Raw genomic sequence first — 21,914 nt, forward strand, 5'->3', positions numbered from 1 at the left:
TCTAGTAGGAACCAAGGTTTTATTTATTTATTACCTACAACGTATGTTGTTTACCTGTCTATTCAGTAAATAGTTGTCTCTTTCCCACCACCAAGGGTGTCAATCAGCTAAGTATATATCTGCTGGGTAAGTTCCATGTACAAAAATGATATTGTTAAGATACAATAAAGTTTTGTACATACTTACCTGGCAGATATATACGATTGATGGCCCACCCAACCTCCCTCAGGAGACAGGTGGAAGAGAAAATCTGGTTCTAGAACGGTAATCGTTCCTATTCCTGCCACCCAGCGGCAGGGGCGGTAGATCACCTGACCTACCTGCAGCGTGTGCCGCGAAATTCGAATTTCTGTCGGGGACGACGGAGTCTATAGCTAAGTATATATCTGCCAGGTAAGTATGTACAAAACTTTATTGTATCTTAACAATATCATTTTTTTTTTCGTAGGCCCATTTATCCAATTAATGACCTCACAACAGCAAACCATTGAAAATACTTGCCACGAAGTAGAGCAAGCTTTCAATGGTGGACATCCAGGTGTAAGGGGGAGGGGGGGACATCCAAGTGAAGGGGAGCACAACTCCCTCGCTTATCCCTGTCTGTCAAACTGCAGTGAAAAAAGAAGAAAAAAAAACTAATCAAACAATCCCTAACCCAAAAGCACAACATGAATAAAAAACATGAATCAAATAATCCTAAAAACTAGTTTCAAAATTGCCTAACATAATAATAATAATAATAAAAAAATCAGATGTTGAATCCCACTTTTTTCATACTACTACACTCCCCCTGACTAAATTCAAGGAAGTCCCATTTCCTTTTTCTTTCTCTAAACTCCCTTTCTAACTACCCCACCATACTCTGGAATTGGACCTTAACTTTGTGCTCATGGTCTCTCATACACCACCTCTTCTTTACTGACTTCTACTCCAACCACACTGGACTTACCTAGCCTTGGTTCCGAACTACTTGCACCAAGCTCATTTAAACTCGGGAGACTTAATATATACACCGTATATTTCCGAGTATAAGACGACCTTTAGTTAAGTCGAGGTAAAAATATCACGGCAAATTTTCATGAATTTATCTTAAATCTGTAGTATAGGACAACTTCTAAACTACAAAACCAATTACAGTATTACTAATTATTATTGTTACTGTATTACAGAATATAAACATCATCATGTACATCATTTGTGTTTGATATTGTTTACATTAGCAAAATCTCTGCTGATTTGAGTACTATCAATATCTTCATTGCCATTATTTGTTAGAAGAGATATAATTTGGAGATACCTTTTATCATAAATTAGTAAAGTTGGGTTGAAAACATGGACATATTACTTCATTGTATAAGCATTAGGTGTGATTTCTCCAGTTCTGAACATCACTGCCACCTGGCCATTATTAGTTTTATATTCAGCATCAGCTATAACTTGCAGCTTTAATTTACTAGTATTCATTCTTGAGATCTCCATTACATGAGGGATGAACAAAAATGTATTTTATTTTTACTTATGGAAGCCACCATTGAGAATCGGCAGGGTTTAACAACTTGACAATTTTAACTGGGCTCTTAATAAACGCTCGATAGGTATGGTAAAGACGTCAGCAATCAGCTGTTTCTCAATTCGGTTAATGTCAATATACAATAACAATAATCGCTTCTTCCAGGATTCCAAAAAAAATTAGTATTACAGCTGATGAGAGAGAGAGAGAGAGAAGAGAGAGAGAGAGAGAGAGAGAGAGAGAGAGAGAGAGAGACTATTGCCCTTGGTATGGTTGTTACACTGATAGATATCCACTTACAAAAGTCGAATAATACGTACATGTGTTTGTGTTTTGTGTGTTTTGGTAAGCCAATTGTCCTGTGTGTAAAAAGTAACGTAAAGGGGAAAGTGTGGCTATGGGGAAATTTGTCAACTGGTAAGATTAAAATAACTGGAGAGTTTGCGTGCCTTTTTTTTATATGCGTGTAATCCCGCCACAGCTATGGTCCATAGAGAAATCCTCCGAATGTGTGAGTTTGCAAATCTTGGAAATGCAAATAAAGGGGATCCACTGTATTTTATTGTACAGTGAAGTTAATAAATGCTATGGAATTTGAGATCATTCTGTTGTGGTCCAGAAGATGTAAACAATACTTTACTGTACATATACCCTTTACAATGCAGTTTTGTAAATTTGTTTTTAATACATGATGTAAGATTTGTTTATTTGATTTTGTATAATTAATGAAATGTATTTTATTTAGGAGGTCAAATATGAATTTTCATTTTAGGGTGCAGGTGAAGCTGGTCAACGGGTATCTAGCTTACAGTGCTTTACCTCTGCTCAGACTGTTAAGGTGAATCCAGACAAACCTCAAGAGGAAGTGCGTTTCCTTACTCTTGATGTAAGTTGCATTACTTTTATTATTGACTTTTTTTTCATTATTTTATCACAGTTATAGCCATCTTTAAAACTAGAAGTGCTAGAATTAGCCATCCGTTAAAACTAGAGGTGCTAGAACTGAATTTGAAAAAAATAATAAAGTAAACAACTGACTCCTTATATTTCAATAAAAAACTATCTTCAAGAATAAAACCATTTTCCTTCATTTTGTTATATTTAATTTTTCCAGGCTGGTAAAGTTTTGCTGGTACCGACCCCACGTCTTCGCAGTGGTCTCTTTAATCGCATGGATGGGCATACTCAAGAAAATAAAGAAACCCTAAGGGTCATGGCTCAAACAGAAGGGATAAAGAAATATGCAAAACCTGTTGGTTTAGATTCTAAAGTTAAAGTAGATCTGATTGTAATCGGATCTGTTGCTGTGTCACGTACAGGTAAGATATTTTTTTATTTCTCTTTTTCAGTAGTAATATTTTTTTACCTTATCAACCATTCTTTTTGAATGTACACAATTTTATGTGCATTTTGGTTGAAAGAGTTTGGAAAAATCAATATTGCTTGAATAGGTTACCAATTGAAAAGCACCATTACTCTATATGCTGGCATATAAGACAACCCCCCATTTTTCATGTAAAATTATAGGTTTAGAGGTATGTTTGCCATTTAAGATGACCCCCAGCTTATTAAATTATATAATTCAATCAGCTGATGTAAGTTAGTTGGTACATAAATAAAAACAATAATTATTGGAATTATCATACTAAAAGTGTAAATTTTAAATATGTAACTGACCTGGCAGTTATATACATAGCTATATTCTCTGACGTCATGACGTCATAACAGACTTTTCAAAACTCACGGCAATCGCCGACCGTCAGTCAGGTGATCGTTACCTGTACGCCCTCTAGATAGTTACCTGGAAACCTCAGATTTTCTCTGTCGCCCGAGCCAGCAACTTCGTCGTTGTGGGCTCCTCAATAGGTTTTTCGTACTCGCTAGAGTATTTCATCGTTTGGTGAAGTATTTTATTGGCTTTCGCTGTTGTTGACTTGGATTGATTTTGGATTTGTTTTTGGATTACTCAATTAACAATGTCGGACTCGGGAGTTGTTTATAGAGTCTGCTGTAAAGGGGGGTGTAGAGTTAGAATTCCCAAAGCTTCTCTTGATCCCCACACACTTTGTGTGAATTGTAGGGGTAGAATTTGCACTTTTGAGAATAGATGTGATGAGTGCTTGATTTTGGATGATAAGGAGTGGAAGGAGTTGGACAGGTATGTCCGTAAACTCGAGAGAGATGGAATTAGAAGGACTAAGAGTTCCCTTTCCCGTTCATCAACGAGTCAGGAAGTGGTAGATAATCCCATAGTTCCTTCCCCTGCTCCTTCTGAATGTAATTTAGTAGAAGTATCAGCTCCCGAACCTGTCTCCGAGCCGGGGGCGAAGGACTCAACCTTTGCAGGTATTCAAGCGGTTCTTGAAAAAATGGGTCAGCAGATTGCCTCTCTTACTGAGCAGGGCAATCGCACTTGGACTGTTGTAAGTGCCCTAAGTGCAGGTACTAAAGTCAGTGTAAGTGATAAGTTTAGTGTTAGTGCCAGTGTAGTGGAGGGTGCGTCCGATCGGTCCTGTCGTGCTCCTAGACCCAGACCTCTTACAAGCTCCCGGACCCATGGGAGACGTAAAGTCGAAAGTCTAAGGGAGGCGAGAGGCTCTAGTATCCAGTCGGGCGTGCCCTCAAGCAAACCTGCGGACGCTTCCCAGGTTGCTTCAGACAGCCGTAGAAAAGGCGCGTCGAGTGTGTTTGGTTCGTCATCCTATGACGTCTCCCCGCGTCAAGGATGGCGACATTCTACTTCTTCTCATCCTCTCAAGAGGAAGTTACCTCGTGATTGTGAGGTCCCGTCAGATGAGCAACGTCCGGGCTGCAGTCACTGGAGTTCTCCGGAGAGGTTTTCGTCATCGGAAGCCTCGCCAGCTAAACAGAGCAGGACAGCTCTTTCGATGCACGCTCCTCTTCCGCCTTCGACTTGGGAGGAATTACCAAGGAAGCTTCTTACCGAGCGTCCTCAGGAAGCCGTAGAGAGATCGGCTCCTCTGGCTGCAGTTCGTGCGGGTGAATCTGACGAGTTACCCTCGCCCTCGAGGGACAACGAAGCCAAGAATATGCTGCAAGGCATGCAACAGCAGCTGTCTGTCCTTATGGAAAAGCTGCAAGAACCCAAGCGTCAGTCTGACGCCCCGGGAGTGATGAAGACTTCGCAAAGCGTCAACGCCAAGAAGAGTACAGACAAGCAGGACGCTTCCGATTTACTCGGACGTGACGCTTCCGAGCGTGACGCCAGCGCGCATAAGAGCAAAGAGCGTGATGCCAGCGCGCGAGAGAGTGAAGTATGTGACGCCGACGCTCGTAAGCATGACGCCTCAGTGGTTCATGGTGCCAAGGAACGCATCGAGACCAATGACGCTCCGACTTTGGCTTTGGTTACATTATCCGATGCGGAACGAGACAGAGAGAGACCTTCGGAGATGTTGGAGGTAGTTTCGGAAGAGGAGACGAAAGAGCAAGTTCCTCCTTCCGACTATAAGACCCTTATGCTTCTGTTTCAAGAGCTTTTTGAAACAGACTTCAAGCCCGCAGCACCTCGTTCTCCCCTGTCTCAGTTCCTTTGTGGAAGAACACAGAATAAGACTGCCTTTACGAAGATGGTTCTTTCCTTTTCTGCCAAGAAAGCTCTCGCGAGGATGAACGACTGGATGAGAGACAAAAAGGAGTGAGGCAAAACTGCTTTCGTTTTTCCTCCTGCAAGATTGGCTTCGAAATCCAGCGTTTGGTACGAGACTGGGGAAGTCCTGGGCCTGGGAGTACCTGCCTCCTCTCAGGCAGACTTCTCCAGTATCGTCGATGCCAATCGTAGACACGCCTTAACAGCGGCGAAGGTTATGTGGGCGTGTTTAGAGTGTTAGAAGTCCTGAACTTTCTAGACTGGTCTCTTGAGTGCTCTCGCCAAGAAAGTGGAAGAAAAGGACTCACCGGACATACCAAACCTTCTGAGTGTGATGTCTTGTATGGACAAGGCGTTGTGGGATGGAACTAATGAAGTGGCAGCGATTTTCACGGCAGGGATCGTGAAGAAAAGGTCCCTCCTCTGCTCCTTTACAGCTAAAGGGGTCACACAGGTACAAAGAGCAGAGCTTTTGTTTGCCCCCTTTGCTAAATTTCTTTTTCCGCTGGAGATTATAAGAGATATTGCAACTTCATTGACTCAGAAGATCAACAAGGCCCTAATATCGAAGGCAGCCAGTGTGGTTTTGCCTTCTTCGTTTGCGACCAAGAGAGCGAGAGAGGAGAAGCAGCCACAACAGTTTTTTCAAGGAAAACAACCCCGAGGGACGTCGGGAACTTCTAGAAAGCCCTCCAGAAAAGGTGGCAAGCTTCCTTCCAAAAGGAGGCCATGATTGGACAATCCTCCAGACACAAATAGGAGCCAGGCTTTCTTTGTTTTGGGAAGCCTGGAGGGACAGAGGGGCAGACGACTGGACCCTTCAAATACTAAGGGAGGGCTACAAGATCCCTTTTTACACCAAACCTCCCATAGTTTTAGATCCCCTCGACTTAACAGCGAATTACAAGGACAGCAGCAAGAGATTTGCGTTGAAAGAACAAGTATAGCTTATGCTCTTAAAAAAGGCGATAGAACATGTTTCACCCCAAGAGAATCAAGGGTTCTACAATCGACTGTTCTTGGTACCCAAGAGCTCGGGAGGTTGGAGACCCGTTCTGGACGTCAGTGCCCTAAACGCCTTCGTCGTGAAAACGAAATTCACGATGGAGACAATGCAATCAGTGCTATCGGCGTTGAGACCGGGAGATTGGATGGTCTCATTAGACCTACAGGACGCTTATTTTCATGTCCCCATCCACCCAAGCTCTCGGAAGTACCTCAGGTTCTTATTCGAAGGAAGAGTATTCCAGTTCAGGGCTCTTTGCTTGGGGCTCAGCACGGCGCCACAAATATTTACAGCTATTATGGTGAATGTAGCCAAATGGCTACACGAAGGGGGGATCCGCATTTCTCTTTATCTAGACGATTGGTTTCTCAGGGCCAACTCCAAGAAACAGTGTCTGGAGGACATGAAAATAACCTTGAACCTAGTACGGGAACTAGGGCCAGTTGTGAACATGGAAAAGTCTCACTTGGAGCCCTCTCGTTTGACAATTTATTTGGGAGTTCTGATGAACTCTCAGGATTTTCAGGCTTCTCCCTCCCAGGAGAGACAAGACCGATGCCTGAATTGGGTGCAGAAATTCTTGGGGAGACAACAATGTTCGGCAAGGGAATGGATGAGTCTTTTGGGGACCATTTCCTCGATCGAACAGTTCGTCTCCCTGGGAAGACTGCACCTCAGACCTCTGCAATTTTACCTCAACAAAAATTGGAAAAGGAAGGAACAAAGGCTTTCAGACACCTTCCCAGTTTCAGCAGAGGTCAAGAAAGATTTAGTGTGGTGGCTGGATCCAGCGAAGCTGGGAGAGGGAGTTTCACTTCAACAAGTGAACCCACAGCTAATACTGTTCACAGACGCATCCGACCTAGGCTGGGGAGCGACACTGGGGAACAGAGAGATTTCGGGACGATGGAGCGAAACCGAAAAGAAGTGGCATATCAACAAGAAAGAGCTGATGGCAGCTTTTCTAGCTCTTCAGGCTTTCGAGGAGTGTGTGTCAGACAAAGTAGTGGAATTAAGCATGGACAATGTGACTCCTCTAGCCTATGTCAAGAAACAAGGAGGCACCCACTCCTTTTCGCTAAACGAGACAGCCAAGAATCTGTTGCTGTGGGCAAAGGACAGAAATATCGTCCTTCGAACGAGATTTGTACAAGGAGAATTAAATGTCAGAGCGGACCTCTTGAGCCGGAAAAACCAGGTCCTACCAACAGAATGGACTCTCAAGTTAGAGGTATGCAAAATGCTATGGAGGTTAGGGGGCAGCCTTCCATAGACTTGTTTGCAACCAACAAGACAAGGAGGATGCAGACGTTCTGCTCACCGGTTCCAGATCCACAAGCGGTAGCAGTAGACGCGTTCCTCATGAACTGGGAAGGGATGGATCTGTACGCCTTCCCTCCTTTCAAAGTGATACACAAAGTATTAAAGAAGTTCGCGCAGTCCGAAGGAGCCAGAATGACCCTGACAGCCCCGTACTGGCCGACGTGAGACTGGTTCGCAGAGATGTTGCAGTGGCTAGTGGAAGTTCCAAGAATCCTTCCGTTGCTTCCAGATCTGCTCAGACAGCCCCACTTCAAACGGTATCACAGGAATACCCACGCTCTTCAGCTAACTACCTTTGGACTGTTGAAAAGCTCCTTAGAGCTAAAGGTTTTTCGCGAGAGGCAGCTAAAGCTATCGCCAGATCAAGAAGGGCTTCGACCATCAACGTCTACCAGTCGAAGTGGGAGGTATTTAGAAACTGGTGTAAGGAGAAGAAGGTGTCCTCGTCCAACACATCTGTGAGCCAGGTCGCAGACTTCCTTCTTCACTTAAAACTTAAAGTAGGTCTAGCCACTACTACGATTAAGGGATACTGGAGCATGCTGGCGTCAGTTTTTAGACATTGAGGACTGGACTTGTCTAGAAATCAAGATCTTCATGACCTAACTAGAAATCAAGATCTTCATGACCTAATTAGATCTTTTGATACTACGAAACAAGAGTGAACAACTACCAGGATGGAATCTGGACGTAGTACTAAGGTTTTTAATGTCTGACAAGTTTGAACTGATCCAGGAGAGCTCGTTCAGGGATTTAACCAGGAAGACACTTTTTCTAGTCGCTCTCGCTACTGCAAGGAGAGTAAGCGAGATTCAAGCTATGGACAAAAGGGTGGGAATTAGTAGATCTAAAGCGGTTTGTTCAACCACTTTAGGTTTCTTAGCCAAGAATGAGACTCCAACCAATCCTTGGCCTAGGTCTTTTACGATTCCCAGCCTTAGAGAATTTGCAGGTCAGGAACGTGAAAGGACTCTTTGTCCAGTAAGAGCATTACAGGTTTATCTGCAGAGATGCAAGGACGTTAGGGGGACTTTTGACAACTTATGGTGTTCCGTTAAAGATTCCAAAAGGCCTATGTCAAAGAATGCCTTAGCCTTCTTTATTAGAAGTGTAATTCAAGAAGCACACATTGAGTGCAATGAAACGCTTTACAAGGCTCTAAAGGTAAAAGCCCATGAAGTGCGAGCAGTCTCGACGTCAATGGCGTTTAGAAAGAATCAGTCCCTTAAAGCCATTTTAGACGCAACATACTGGAGGAGCAGCTCCGTATTTTCTTCTTTCTATCTGAGACAAATAGAAACGGTATATGAAGACTGCAGAACCCTTGGACCGTTCGTAGCCACTGGCTCGGTGTTGGGTGAAGGAGTTGATACCTCTAATCCTACATGTTAGACCCTTGATGTTTTTTATGGTTGTCTGTTGAAGGTTAGGGGAAACCTTCAACAGTCTAGTGTATATGTGTGTGTGTTTTTTTTTTTTCAATCTCTTGTATGCAAGGATTGGATGGTTAGGTGGTCTATTGCCTGTTTAAGAAGCCCATATCAAGGGCATAGGTGGTTTTGTCGCATAGAGGTCACGTCCCGTCGACAAACCCCTTTGAGCTCGTCAGCTGCACAGGTCACATCCCTTAGCTGGAGCTCCTAAGGAGAGCAGACTAAAGAGGCAGTACTTGTCAAGTCAGCTTCCTTAGCAGGTAAGAATCTTTAGTTACCTATCAAGTAGTTGCCTTACAACGATGTTGCTGTCTCTGACCCTCCTCCAAAGGTGTCAATCAGCTATGTATATAACTGCCAGGTCAGTTACATATTTAAAAATGAAATTTTTATTTTGTTCGTGAAACTTACCTGTCATATATATATAGCTGTATTCTCTGAAGTCCGACAGAATTTCAAAACTCCCGGCACACGCAGTGGTCGGCCAGGTGGTAGTACCCATTTCTGCCGCTGGGAGGCGGGCGTCAGGAACCATTCCCATTTTCTGTCAGATTTTCCCTGTCGCCGGTGCAGCCAACACGTGTTTTCTGCACCTCTGTCATTGGATTTTGGAACTTTTGGTCACTTGAGTATCCCGATTGATTTTTGGTTATTTGATTTGGATCGGTGGTTAGGCATACGCTAATTGTGGATTGGTTTTGAATTTGGCTTGATTTTTCCTTAAACTTAAGATGTCTGGATCTAGTTCAGCTAGCGCCAGAGTATGTTGTGTGGAAGAATGCAAGGTGAGGCTACCGAAAACTTCGGTAGACCCTCATACAGTGTGCGCGAATTGTCGGAAACATGTTTGTATGTTTGATGATCGCTGCAATGAGTGTGAGAGTATGTCTGATTCTGCGTGGAAGGCGTATGAATCATATGTGTGTAAAATAGAAAGAGATAGGGTAAGGAGGAGTGTAACGCCAGTTACACATCCAGTGGAATTTATCCCTCCTAAACCTGTGATGCCTTCGGGCCCTACATTAGTGTCTGTGGAGGGTAATACCCTATCGATGATTCTTGAATCTTTGCGTAGCCTGGAATCAAAAGTGCAAGCATTAGAAGGTGTTAATAGTGCAGTGGTGTGTAGTGATAATGCTCCGAGTGTTGCGGAAGGGGGGTTGGACAACCGATCTGATGTCCCTTCGGCAAGACCTGGGGGCGCTTCCCAGGCTTCCAAAGTTCGTAAACGGATCTTGAAAGAGTGTTTTTCGTCATCAGAAACGTCCTCCCTGCGCAGCGGTTGGAGCTTTCGGAAGCGATCGCGCCCTTTGAAGAGAACAAAGACGCTAGGTGTCGCACAGGCGGCCGTCGTCTTTGATTCCTCAGAGGAGGACGCTGCACATCCGTTAGCCCCTTCTGTTTTGCGGTCGTCTCCAGAACAATTTGAAGACTCTCCGCCGCAAAAGAGAGCAAAGGTGCTAGATATCGCACAGGCGGCCGTCACCTTTGGTCTTAGGGAGAAGGACGTTTCACGTCCTTTCTCTTCTGCTGTGTTGCAATCGTCGCCGGAGAGGATGTCTTTTGACGACAATGCTTTTGAGCGTCCTGGTTGCGCTAAGGATAATACCTGTGGCGGTCCATGTGAGAAGGAGGAGGGCTTCCCCTCGCCCCTCGTCTTCTCACAGGATCAGCCCTAAATCGAAGAAGATTGAGGATTTGCAACATCAAATTGCCTTATTGGTTGCAGGGAAAGAGGAAAAGTCACGTCACAGGAGGAAGGATGATAAGCTGCCAGTCAAGAGATCCAGGCAGTCTCCTTCTCCTTCTCCTCGCCTCGCTCTTTCTCCTGTTGCCTCGCCTTCGAGATTTCGTGCACGAAGGTCTGCAGAGCACGACGTTAAGGCGGCAGCGAGACTTGACGCCAGGCCTGACGCTCGGCTCGACGCCGGGCGGTGCGCTCGGCTGGATGCCAAGCGTGACGCTCGGCAGGACGCTCGGCTGGACGCTCGGCTTGATGCCAGGCATGACGCGCAGCTGGACGCACGACATAATGTTTCTTCAGACATTCGCCGAGATTCGGAGGATAGTAATGAATCTCGGGAAGGAGACTCGTCGGAGGAATTAACTGAAGAACAATCATCTACAGTATCTTCAGATTACCAGGTTTTGGTTCAATTGCTTCGAACCTCCTTTGAAGAGAAGTTTAAACCTGAGGCCCCGCAGTCGCCTCCTTCACAATTGTTATCGTCGAAGGCTATCGAGACTCCAGGATTGTTGAAGATGGCTACTTCATTATCAACAAAAAGGGCTTTTAAGAAAATGCAGAATTGGATGGAGTCAAGAAAAGCCCGAAACAAGAACGCTTTCGCCTTACCCCCTTCAAGACTGACAGGCAAGGCAGGTCTTTGGTACGAGACAGGGGAGGAGATAGGTTTTAGAGCCCCCTCTTTGTCCCAAGGTGACTTCGCTACCTTGGTAGATGCACCGAAGAGATCCTTTTTGTCGACGGCGAAAGTGCCCTGGACCCTTTCTGAAATGGACCATCATCTGAAGAGACTCTTCCGTACGATAGAAGTTTTCAACTTTTTGGATTGGTGTTTAGGGGTCTTGGATAACCGGTCGCGTAGTCCTGATTCGCTTAGCCTGGAGGAGCTGTCCAGCGTGCTTGCATGCATGGACTAGGCCGTCAGGGATGGTTTGGAGGAGTTGGCCTCGCACTTCTGCACTTCGATTTTGAAGAAGAGAGTGGCCTATTGTGGTTTTACTGCAAAGGCGGTCTCTATCTCTCAAAAGGCAGAATTGTTGTATGCGCCTCTTTCGAGCCATCTCTTTCCCCAGGCTATGGTCAAAGATCTGGCTGTCAGTCTACATACAAGAGAACGGCTCACCCAAGACCTCCTAGCTCAGTCGGCAAAAGGTACGGTTGTTTCTTCGACGTCTGCACGGACGCAACCTTTCAAGAAGCAGAAGCCCTTTCGAGGTGGAGTTTCCTCGAGAACATCTTCTCGAGGAAGTACACGTTCCAGAGGCAGAGTCTCGGCTAAGATCAGAGGTAAGAAATGAACCAGAGATCCTTCAGCCACCAGTAGGAGCCAGGCTTCGACTATTCTCAAAAGCTTGGATAGAGAGGAATGCGGACAGCTGGTCGCTCAACGTCATCAAGCGGGGGTACAAGATTCCTTTCTTGAAACCTCCCCCACTGTGCACGACACCCAAGGATTTATCCCCTATTTACCATCAGGAGAAGCAACAAATCCTTTTCGATCTGCTCGAGCAGATGCTAGAAAAGAGAGCGGTGGAACAGGTCGTAGACCTGGAATCCCCAGGCTTCTACAACAGGATATTCCTGGTGCCGAAACAGTCGGGAGGTTGGCGACCAGTCTTAGATGTGAGCAGTCTGAATCGGTTCATACAGAAGCAGAAATTCAAGATGGAGACACCTCAGTCAGTTCTTGGGACCTTAAGACCAAACGATTGGATGGTTTCATTAGACTTTCAAGACGCGTATTTCCACGTCCCCATCCATCCACAGTCGATGAAGTATCTTCGGTTTGTCCTAAAAGGGACAGTTTATCAATTCAGGGCGCTTTGCTTTGGATTGAGCACGGCCCCTATGGTCCTTCACGGACTTCCAATGAAGAATGTGGCGAGGTGGCTTCATCTTGCAAATATCAGAGTCTCTATGTACCTGGACGACTGGCTCATTCGTGCCTCCACTCAAACGCGGTTTCTGAAGGATCTTCAAACAACTTTATCGTTGGTGAAGTCCCTGGGACTACTGGTGAATTTCGAAAAGTCACATCTGATTCCAACCCATTCCATCCTGTATCTGGGGATTCAGATGGATTCAGTGGCTTTTCGAGCTTTTCCGTCCCAGGGACGTCAGCAACAATGCTTAGAAAAAGTGTCAGCCTTCCTAGGGAAAGATTCGTGCTCGGTGAGGGAATGGATGAGCCTGCTGGGGACCATTTCCTCGCTGGAGAAGTTTGTTTCCTTGGGGAGACTGCACCTCAGACCGCTACAATTTTTTTCTCAAGGACAATTGGAAAGAAAACAAGAATCTGGATATGATCTTGGAAATTTCAGGAGAGGTAAAACATCACTTAAAATGGTGGCTAGATCCAGGGAAGTTGTCGGAGGGCGTGTCTCTCAAGCTTCAGAGCCCCGACCTAGTGTTGTTCTCCAACGCGTCCACCACGGGGTGGGGAGCAACATTAGGGGGGGAAGAAGTGTGAGGCACCTGGAGAGGGGAACAGGTGTCGTGGCACATAAACCTAAAGGAGATGGCAGCCATCTTTTTAGCTCTCCAGTCTCCATTTTTCCAAGAAAAAGTCTCTCATCGAATAGTCCAAGTCAACTCGGAACACCACAGCTCTGGCGTACTTGGAAGAAGCAGGGAGGAACAGTCTCGGTCCCTTTTTGCTCTGGCAAAGGAGATCTTGCTGTGGGCAAGGGCACTGGACGTCACGATCCTTACGAGGTTCGTAGCAGGAGTAGAGAACGTGCGGGCAGATCTCCTCAGCCGACGAGGTCAACTTCTGCCAACCGAGTGGACTCTGCATCAGGAGGTATGCCAAGAGCTGCGGGGGTTATGGGGACGTCCGCTCGTGGACATCTTTGCGACGTCCAGAACGAAGAGGCTTCCACTGTACTGCTCCCCGGTACTCGACCCAGCGGCAGTGGCGATAGACGCACTTCTCTGGGACTGGACGGGGATGGACCTGTACGCCTTTCCCCCGTTCAAGATCTTAGGGGAAGTCATGAGAAAGTTTGCGGCGTCGGAAGGGACGAGAATGATTTTGATCGCCCCGTTCTGGCCTGCGAGAGAGTGGTTCACAGAGGTCATGGCCTTCATAGTAGACTTCCAAAGGACGCTTCCAGTAAGGACAGATCTACTCAGACAGCCCTACTTCGAGAGGTACCACAGAAACCTCTCCGCTCTGAGTCTGACTGCATTCAGACTATCAAAAGTTGGCCAGAGCAAGAGGTTTTTCTAGGTCAGTGGCGAAAGCTATCGCCAGTGCAAGAAGAGCTTCATCCAACGCAGTGTACTTACCAATCGAAGTGGACAGTCTTCAGGAGTTGGTGCAAGAGGAACGGCATTTCCTCCACCACGACCTCTGTGAGCCAGATTGCTGACTTTCTTTTATATCTGAGAAGGATCTAAAACTTGCAGTCTCTACATTCAAGGGATATAGGAGTGTGCTTTCAGTTGTCTTTAGGCACAGAGGCCTGGACTTGGCGGACAACAGAGACCTTCATGATCTCTTGAGATCTTTCGAAACAACGAAGTTTCAACAACCCAAGTTGCCGTCTTGGAACTTGGATGTAGTTCTGAAGTTCCTCATGTCCAGTCCATTCGAACCTATGCATACGGCTTCCCTGAAGGATGTTACTAGAAAAGCTATCTTCCTGATTGCTCTGGCGACGGCGAAGAGAGTCAGCGAGGTGCAAGTGATTAGCAAGTACGTTGGCTTTAAAGGTTATAACGCGGTCTGTTCCTTGAGCCCAACGTTCCTGGCAATAAAAGAAAATCCATCCAACCCTTGGCCTAGGACCTTCGACATTAAAGGGATGGCCGAAATCGTTGGGCGCAAGCCAGAGAGAGTTCTGTGCCCTGTCAGGGCTCTCAAATTCTACTGAAGAAGACGAAGGATTATGTAGAGGTCTTTCTGATAACTTGTGGTGTTCAGTAAGGAAGCCAAATTTACCAATGTCAAAGAATGCTTGGCTTTTTTCTTGAGGGACACCATCAAGGAAGCACATTCATCCTGTCAAGACAGTGATATGAAAGTGTTTTGAAGGTGAATGCGCATGAAGTGAGGGCTATTTCTACGTCGGTAGCCTTCCAAAAGAACATGGCACTCAATGACATCTTGAATGCCACATTTTGGCGTAGTAATTCAGTGTTTGCCTCTCACTACCTTAGGGAGGTGAGGACTACATACGAGAACTGCTACTCTTTGGGCCCATATGTCGCAGCAGACACTATATTGGGACAGAGTAGCCTCTTCCTATCATTTAGGAAATAATATGTTAGTTTGGACTTTTTAATTTTATTTCTTTTTATTTTTTATTTTTATTATGTTTAGATAGGTGTTTAGTATTTGTTGTGGTCTTGGGTCGGCCGCCTTAGGCGGACTTCCCTCCATTAGCCTTGGTTCTACGAAGTTTAACCAGATAGGCTAGGTCAGGTGGTAATGTTTTTGCTTCGCCCTCATAGTAGGGTAAAATGTTTTTGTCACATTGTGGTCACGTCCCCGTTGACAAATCATCTGGAGCGCACCAGCTACATAGGTCACGTCCTTGCTGGCACCTCCAGTGAAGCATTAACAGCATTTGGTGTCTAAACAACACCTATATGATCTGTCACATTGTGGTCACGCTCCCCCTGACAGTTCATTAGACGCGCACCAGCTACACATGGTCAACGTCCTTGCTAGGCACCTCTAGGAATGCATTACCCAAAAATTGGAGGTCTATAATGTAGGATCTAGTTGCATTGTGGTCACGCCCCCGTTGACAGATCCTCTAGAACTCAATAGTTTCGCAGGTCACTACCTTGCTGGAGTCTCTAGTAAAGCAGAAGCAGACTTGGGTGACGGTACTCATGAAGTCAGCTATGCTAACAGGTAAGGAACCAAGATATCAATCATATAAATGAAATTGTTTCCCAAATCCAAGTCTGTCTCCCCCTTCATCCAAAGGTGGGATTCAGCTATATATATATCTGGCAGGTAAGATTCATGAACAAAATGATATTGTTATGATACAATAAAGTTTGTTCATACTTACCTGGCAGATATATATAATCAAAGTGCCCACCCACCTCCCCTCAGGAGACAGTGGCACTAGAAAATCTGACAGAAAATGGGAATGGTTCCTGACGCCCGCCTCCTAGCGGCGGGAATGGGTACTACCACCTGGCCGACCACTGCGTGTGCCGGGAGTTTTGAAATTCTGTCGGACTTCGGAGAATACAGCTATATATATATCTGCCAGGTAAGTATGAACAAACTTTATTGTATCATAACAATATCATTTTATCATTAAAATATCATTTTTAAATACATTTTTTAAATTTTTTTTTTTTTAGTATTTGTTATGACAGCCGTAAAACCGATTCACCGCTAAGTGATTGCGCCGTTAACCATTGGCCACCTTATATTATACTCTGAATGAAATTTAATGCAATTCTGGTAAAATTGTCATTAAAGACCACTTAAAAACTGGCAAATACTTCTTACTAGAAATCTCTGAAAGTCAGCAACTTGGTAGTTGATTATAAAGCCAGCTTAATTTTGTGACTAGGAAAGTACATGTTGTCGTGATGAAAGCTGGAGATCAGTTTTAAAAGTACTCAAAGTGTTGTAATTCACAATAAAACTCTTCACAACAGATTAATAAGGAGCAGGAGAGCAAATGAAAATGCGTAACAAACAGTGAAAGAAATAAAGGGGAATCTTGCCTGATGCTGCTGAGAACTGTTAGCTATTCCTCAGCTATTTGGTCAACTGAAAGTGAGATGGTTACTTGTCGTCAGTATTGCAATTACCATTGCAGATGTGGTTTACTTATTAGGAGGATTTTCAACTGGTAATTTTTCTTTCTATTGTCATTGATGTTTTTGAGGATTAAACAGGTGCACAATTTGGCTATGTCAAGGTAGGTATGCTATAACAAAAAAAAATGTCTTTTTGCATGACTTTTCTTTGTGCCCCTGAAACTGGATGTAAGTATCTTTGTAAATATTGCCCAAGAAGTGAGTCAGAGGGCCAGTTTACTTCCGCCTGGTGGTCGACTGGCAAAAATATAGTTTAATTTCAGTTATAGTCTTGCCAAGCAGCAATAAGGTTAACCCTTAATGGACAGGGTAATAAATCAATATACTGCAGCCTAGGCTTGGGAAACTTAGAGGTCAACCAATTTAGTAAAATAACACGTCAATGGAAAGTACATGGTTTGAAAAATATTTTTTATAATTTTTATACCTTCTAAAAGAAGTTGAAAATGACTATTTACAACCCCTTATGGGCCTCATTTACAAGACAATCATAAATTTTACCAAGTTATAGATGGTTTTCCTAGTAGATAATGTTTTTATTATATTTTGGCTAAAATTAAAATTTCAATTACAGACACACACAATATTGAAACAGTATAAATAAAATCAGTAACAAATTCTGAACATATATGTCATTAAATATTGATGTAAATTTTCCATGAATGAAGATGCAGTAACTTTTTTGGATTTATACATGTCTTTTTTAATATTTCTTTGCACTTTTCTTTGTAAAATTACATTTATAATGACATACTATCATAAAAGATAACAACTAAAACCAACAGCAACCCCTTTGTATATTTTTGAGCAATTTAAAAAAAGATGTCATGTGAGAGAAAGGCAGTACATCCTCCCTTGAAGTCAGATCATGACTAAGCTCGTGAGCTGTCTGCTTCTTGATTTAAGCCAGTCTAAAAGTTGCCATAGTGAATTTATGGGCTATAGCAGTAATGGCATCTCTTTCCCACCTGATTACCCCAAATCGATGGTACGTAATATTGTCATGCACCATGAGTGACTTTGTCATCCACCCAAAACCTGTTATGTATTGCTACTCACGTGAGCATGTCCATTCATTTAGGGTTAAAGTTCACCTAACAGCAGCATAAAGCAGGACAGCTCCTTACAATGTCATTCATGTATATTTACATGTATGATTAACCCTTAATGGACCGTATCCCCTCATGAGTAGCAATAACAGGTTTTGGGTGGTGGACGGATCCACTCATGGTGAGGAACAATATTATGCGCCATGTATTTGAAGGAATTGGGCAGGATAGAGTTTCCATTACTTCTATAGCCCATAAATTTGCTAATGGCAACTTTTAGACTGGCTAAAATCAAGAGGCAGGCAGCTCATGAGTTAGTTGTGATCTTGACTTCCAGGGATTGTACTGCCTTTCTCTCTCACATGACATCGTATTATATACGTATTTGCTCATAAATATACCAAGGGGTTGCTGTTGGTTTTATTATCTTTTATGATATATCAGTTATAATTGTAATTTTGCAAAGAAAAGTGCAAAGTATTATAAAAGACATGTAATATAATCCAAAAAAAATTTTGCATCTTCAATCTTCGTAAATTTACGTAAATATTTTACAAGAAGTATACTCAGAAATCATTACTGATTTATTTCTTATCTCTTTTGATATTGTATGAGCTGTAATTATAATTTTACAAAACAAAATAAATTCATATAGTATTAGAAAAAACATGTATAACTTGGTAACGTTTATGATTGTGTTGTAAAAGAGGCCTCACTAAGGGTTGTAAGTACAAGCAGTCCCTGGTTATCGGTAGGGATTCTGTTCTCGGCTGGGTGCTGATAACTGAAAACCACCATTAACCGAAACTCCGCAATTTATGGCACCAAGCTCTGGTTAATGGCACCTCTGTTAGGTGTGTTGTCATGCCATAACTCTATTATCAGCACGGCGCTGACAACAGAAACTTGGCCTGTTATGGCGCCGATTTTAAGTCCCATAAAACCAGATCACCATTAACTGAGTCTGCCAATAATTGGACACTGCCTTTAGTCATTTTTAACTTCTTGTAGATGATCGGAACATTTTTAGAATTATTTTTCTTACACCTTGAACGTTTGCATGTCTTCCTCTCCATTGATGTGTTTTTTTTTTTTTTTTTTGAATTGGCTGAACTCAAAGTTTACCCAGCCTGGGATGCTCCATATTGATTGTTTAGCCAGGCCCTTAAGGGTTAATATTCAAACCCCTTTCCACTGAAACCATGTGCCTCCCCAAACCAACAATCCATTGAAAAGCAACTGCTTGATTATAGCTTCAGGAGTATGTATAAGAAAATATATTAAGAGTGATGGGGCAGTGATTAATAAAGTACAAGCTGTACTTTATGCAGTTTTTAAGGCCTTTGTATTTTTATTCATTGAAATTTTCAAAGAATTGTAGCAGAGTATACTTATTTCAGGACGAAGGATTGGCAAAGGCGAAGGGTTTGGTTTGATCTAGAATATGCTATGATGAAATCCATGAAAGCTGTTGATGATTCTACTCCTGTCGTTTTTTGTACTCTGTCCTGACTGTTCAAGTGAGTACAGTGGTACCTCGTTTGTTGAAAGTTCCGTTTTACAAACTAAATTTTCAAGAAAATTTTGTATCGTTTGTAGAACAAATGCTTGTACTTCAAGCTGACCGATTATCTTCTTTATACAGTAATACCCTGAACTTAGACGAAGTTAGGTTCCAGACTCCCTGGCGCAAAGGGAAGTTTTGTGTAAGTTTGGCATGGTCTCTAATATTGCTAATAAATGCTTACTTCTAGAGTTTGAACACTAAAATTGACTAATCATGGTCCCTAAATATTAAGCTAACTTTTAAATAAGATTTAAGTTAATGTAATTTCATTTAAAAGTTAGCTTAATACGTTACCCTTAAAAAAAGAAATAAATGGTTGGTAAAAATATAGTGTGTGAACATTACATATATGCATCATAATTCTCTTTTCTTTCCCTCTTCTGACCAACCAATCTATTTTAAGAAGTCTTCTGATTTCTGAACCATTTTTAAGAAATTCTTTATTCTGTCTTTCTCTTTCTTCTGAAATTCCCTCTCATGAACAAACACTTTTTTTATTTTTTATATTAATACAACTCTTAGTTTTGTGTCTATGTTTTACCACAGCACATTTATAGTTCCACAAGGTAAAGGTAAAAATAGATAAATTGAAAATTATCTACTGCTACGCTGAGAGAGGAGAGCCTAGAGAGAGCGAGAGAGAGAAGAGAGAGAGAGAGAGAGAGAGAGAGAGAGAGGAGAGAGAGAGAGTTGTGTTTACATAAGTATTAAGCTAACTTTTAAATGAAATTGGTTACTGTAATTTCATTTAAAAGTTAGCTTAATACATTGCCCTTAAAAAAAGAAATAAGAGGTTAGTAAAAATATAGGAGTGTCTGAAGATTACATTCCTATGGAGACAGAGAAGGAGAGAGAATTACATAAAAATCAAGAGAGAGAATTACATAAAAATCATACATCACTAATTGGCAACACTCTCCTCCTGTCACATTACAGTAGAGACCCGGACTTTGATCATATTAGAATTCGTAATAATCAGATTTCAATGGAAAATTTTGAGTAAATGTTGCATCTGAGCTCAACCAAAAATCCAGAAACCGACCCAAGGAATCATATGATTTTTGTAAACAAAAGTTGTTCGGTTAGTCGCTGCTCATAGGCGTTGTTCCCATGCTCATTTGGTGAGGAAAATGGAAAGAATCACAATTGAATTTAAGGTTATTTAAAATTATAATGTAAGAGGCATTCTGTGACAACCTTAAAATGCTGTGAGAATTTTAATGATAGGCTAACCCTTGAAGTGTTGGTAGTTGTATCAATAGTTGGTTAGTCACAACTATCACAAACTATTGACACTGTAAACAAAACATTTGTAAGCTAATAATGGTAAAATCTGTAGGTTATTAATGTGAATCACTAGTGATACAACTTTTGATACTGTAAACTAAACAACGAATTACAGCAATTACTGTGAATAATTACCATAATTAGACGTTAGAACGAAAAACTTGAGGTACGAAAGCAAATACGAAAAATTTTATGGCTCTACATATGAAAATTGCTCAAGATACGAAAGGTTGTTGCTGTAGTCCGAAATTCACCCGGACTACCGATAACAATTTTGAAACTCGCGCGCTGTCAACTGAGTAGACTCGCCACCATCCTCCCGCTCTCCCATTGGTTCCTGATGCTAGTCACCGCCATGAGATCCTTCTCTCCTATTGGTCATGATCCCTCCCATCATGCATCTACGTACTAGTACGTAGCAGCGTTCTTCTTCAGCCATTGCTTCTTACCAGTGTTATTGTTATCGTACGCACGTGGAATTCGTTTGTACACATTCACATTTACAATTTCGTTTGTTAACGTAAATTCGTGTTAGTGATTTCGTTGTGCTACTTTATCGTGTTGTGTGAGAACCTAATTAGTATACGTACTACATTACTTAATTACGTACAGTATAGTCATGGGTCCCAAGAAAGTTGCTGAAGTTCACAGAAAGAAGAGAATGCTTTTTATGCAGACAAAAATGGAGATAATGAAAAACTATGAAGCTGGCTTGCGGTTGAGTGTGATCGCTAAGGAATACGGCCGAAATCCGTTGACGATAGGCACCATCGTTAAGCAGAAGGAAGCCATCAAAGCAGCTACATCTTCCAAGGGCGTGACTATTTTGTCCAATAAGAGGAGCCATGTGCATGATGAAATGGAAAGGCTGCTTCTTCTACGGATTGAGGACAAAGAAATCGATGGCGATATGATAACCGAGACGGCAATCTGCCAGAAGGCCAGCGCTATTTTCGGAGATTTGATTGCCCAAGCCGAAGACGACGGAGGAGAGGGGACATCGACGGCAACCCCAGAGTTCAAGGCTTCTCATGGGTGGTTCGAAAAATTCCGTAAACGGACTGGCATCCATTCGGTGGTGAAGAAATTGAAACTTTGTAGAATACGTAAAGTATAAAAAGTAAAAAAAAATGTAAAAATAAAAAAAAGAAAAAAAAAATTTAGCTTCAAGTTATTTGTAAAGTTAAGTGTTACAGTTTTGTTAATGTGTTTTTTAAAGTTTAGTTTGTTTTTCTGACAATTTTTTACGTGTTTCGTAAAGTTAAGTGTACGTATCTGCCGTTTGTCCTCCTCCTCTGTCGCCACTTTCGGAGATAGCCTCACTCGAAAGGTAAGCTTCCACATTTTACTACATACGTACAGTATTTCTTGTATACTATGTACACTAATACACTTTATTTACAGGTAGTAATTAGCAGTACGTATTAAGTTAGGTATTGTATGGTCCAAATTGTTGTAGTATTTCATTGTTTATAGGTCAATTTAACTTTATTATGAAATTTACTGGGGTGTTTTTGGAGGGCTTGGAACAGATTAGCCATTTTACATGTAAAATGTGGTCCAAGATACGAAAACCTCATGAT

At 42.7% G+C, this 21,914-nt stretch overlaps 1 protein-coding gene across 1 annotated transcript in view; it reads left to right on the forward strand.

The window, feature by feature from the left end:
* Positions 1-21,914, forward strand: part of LOC135207248 (methenyltetrahydrofolate synthase domain-containing protein-like) — a 420,744-nt gene that overhangs the window by 175,561 nt on the left and 223,269 nt on the right. Inside the window, 4 exon segments of the mRNA XM_064238898.1 lie at positions 2,283-2,396; positions 2,625-2,829; positions 18,878-18,909; positions 18,912-18,982. Of these exon segments, the coding sequence (XP_064094968.1) occupies positions 2,283-2,396; positions 2,625-2,829; positions 18,878-18,909; positions 18,912-18,982 (422 nt within the window).

The sequence above is a fragment of the Macrobrachium nipponense genome, chromosome 32 (genome assembly GCF_015104395.2).
Source record: "Macrobrachium nipponense isolate FS-2020 chromosome 32, ASM1510439v2, whole genome shotgun sequence".
Taxonomy (NCBI): domain Eukaryota; kingdom Metazoa; phylum Arthropoda; class Malacostraca; order Decapoda; family Palaemonidae; genus Macrobrachium; species Macrobrachium nipponense.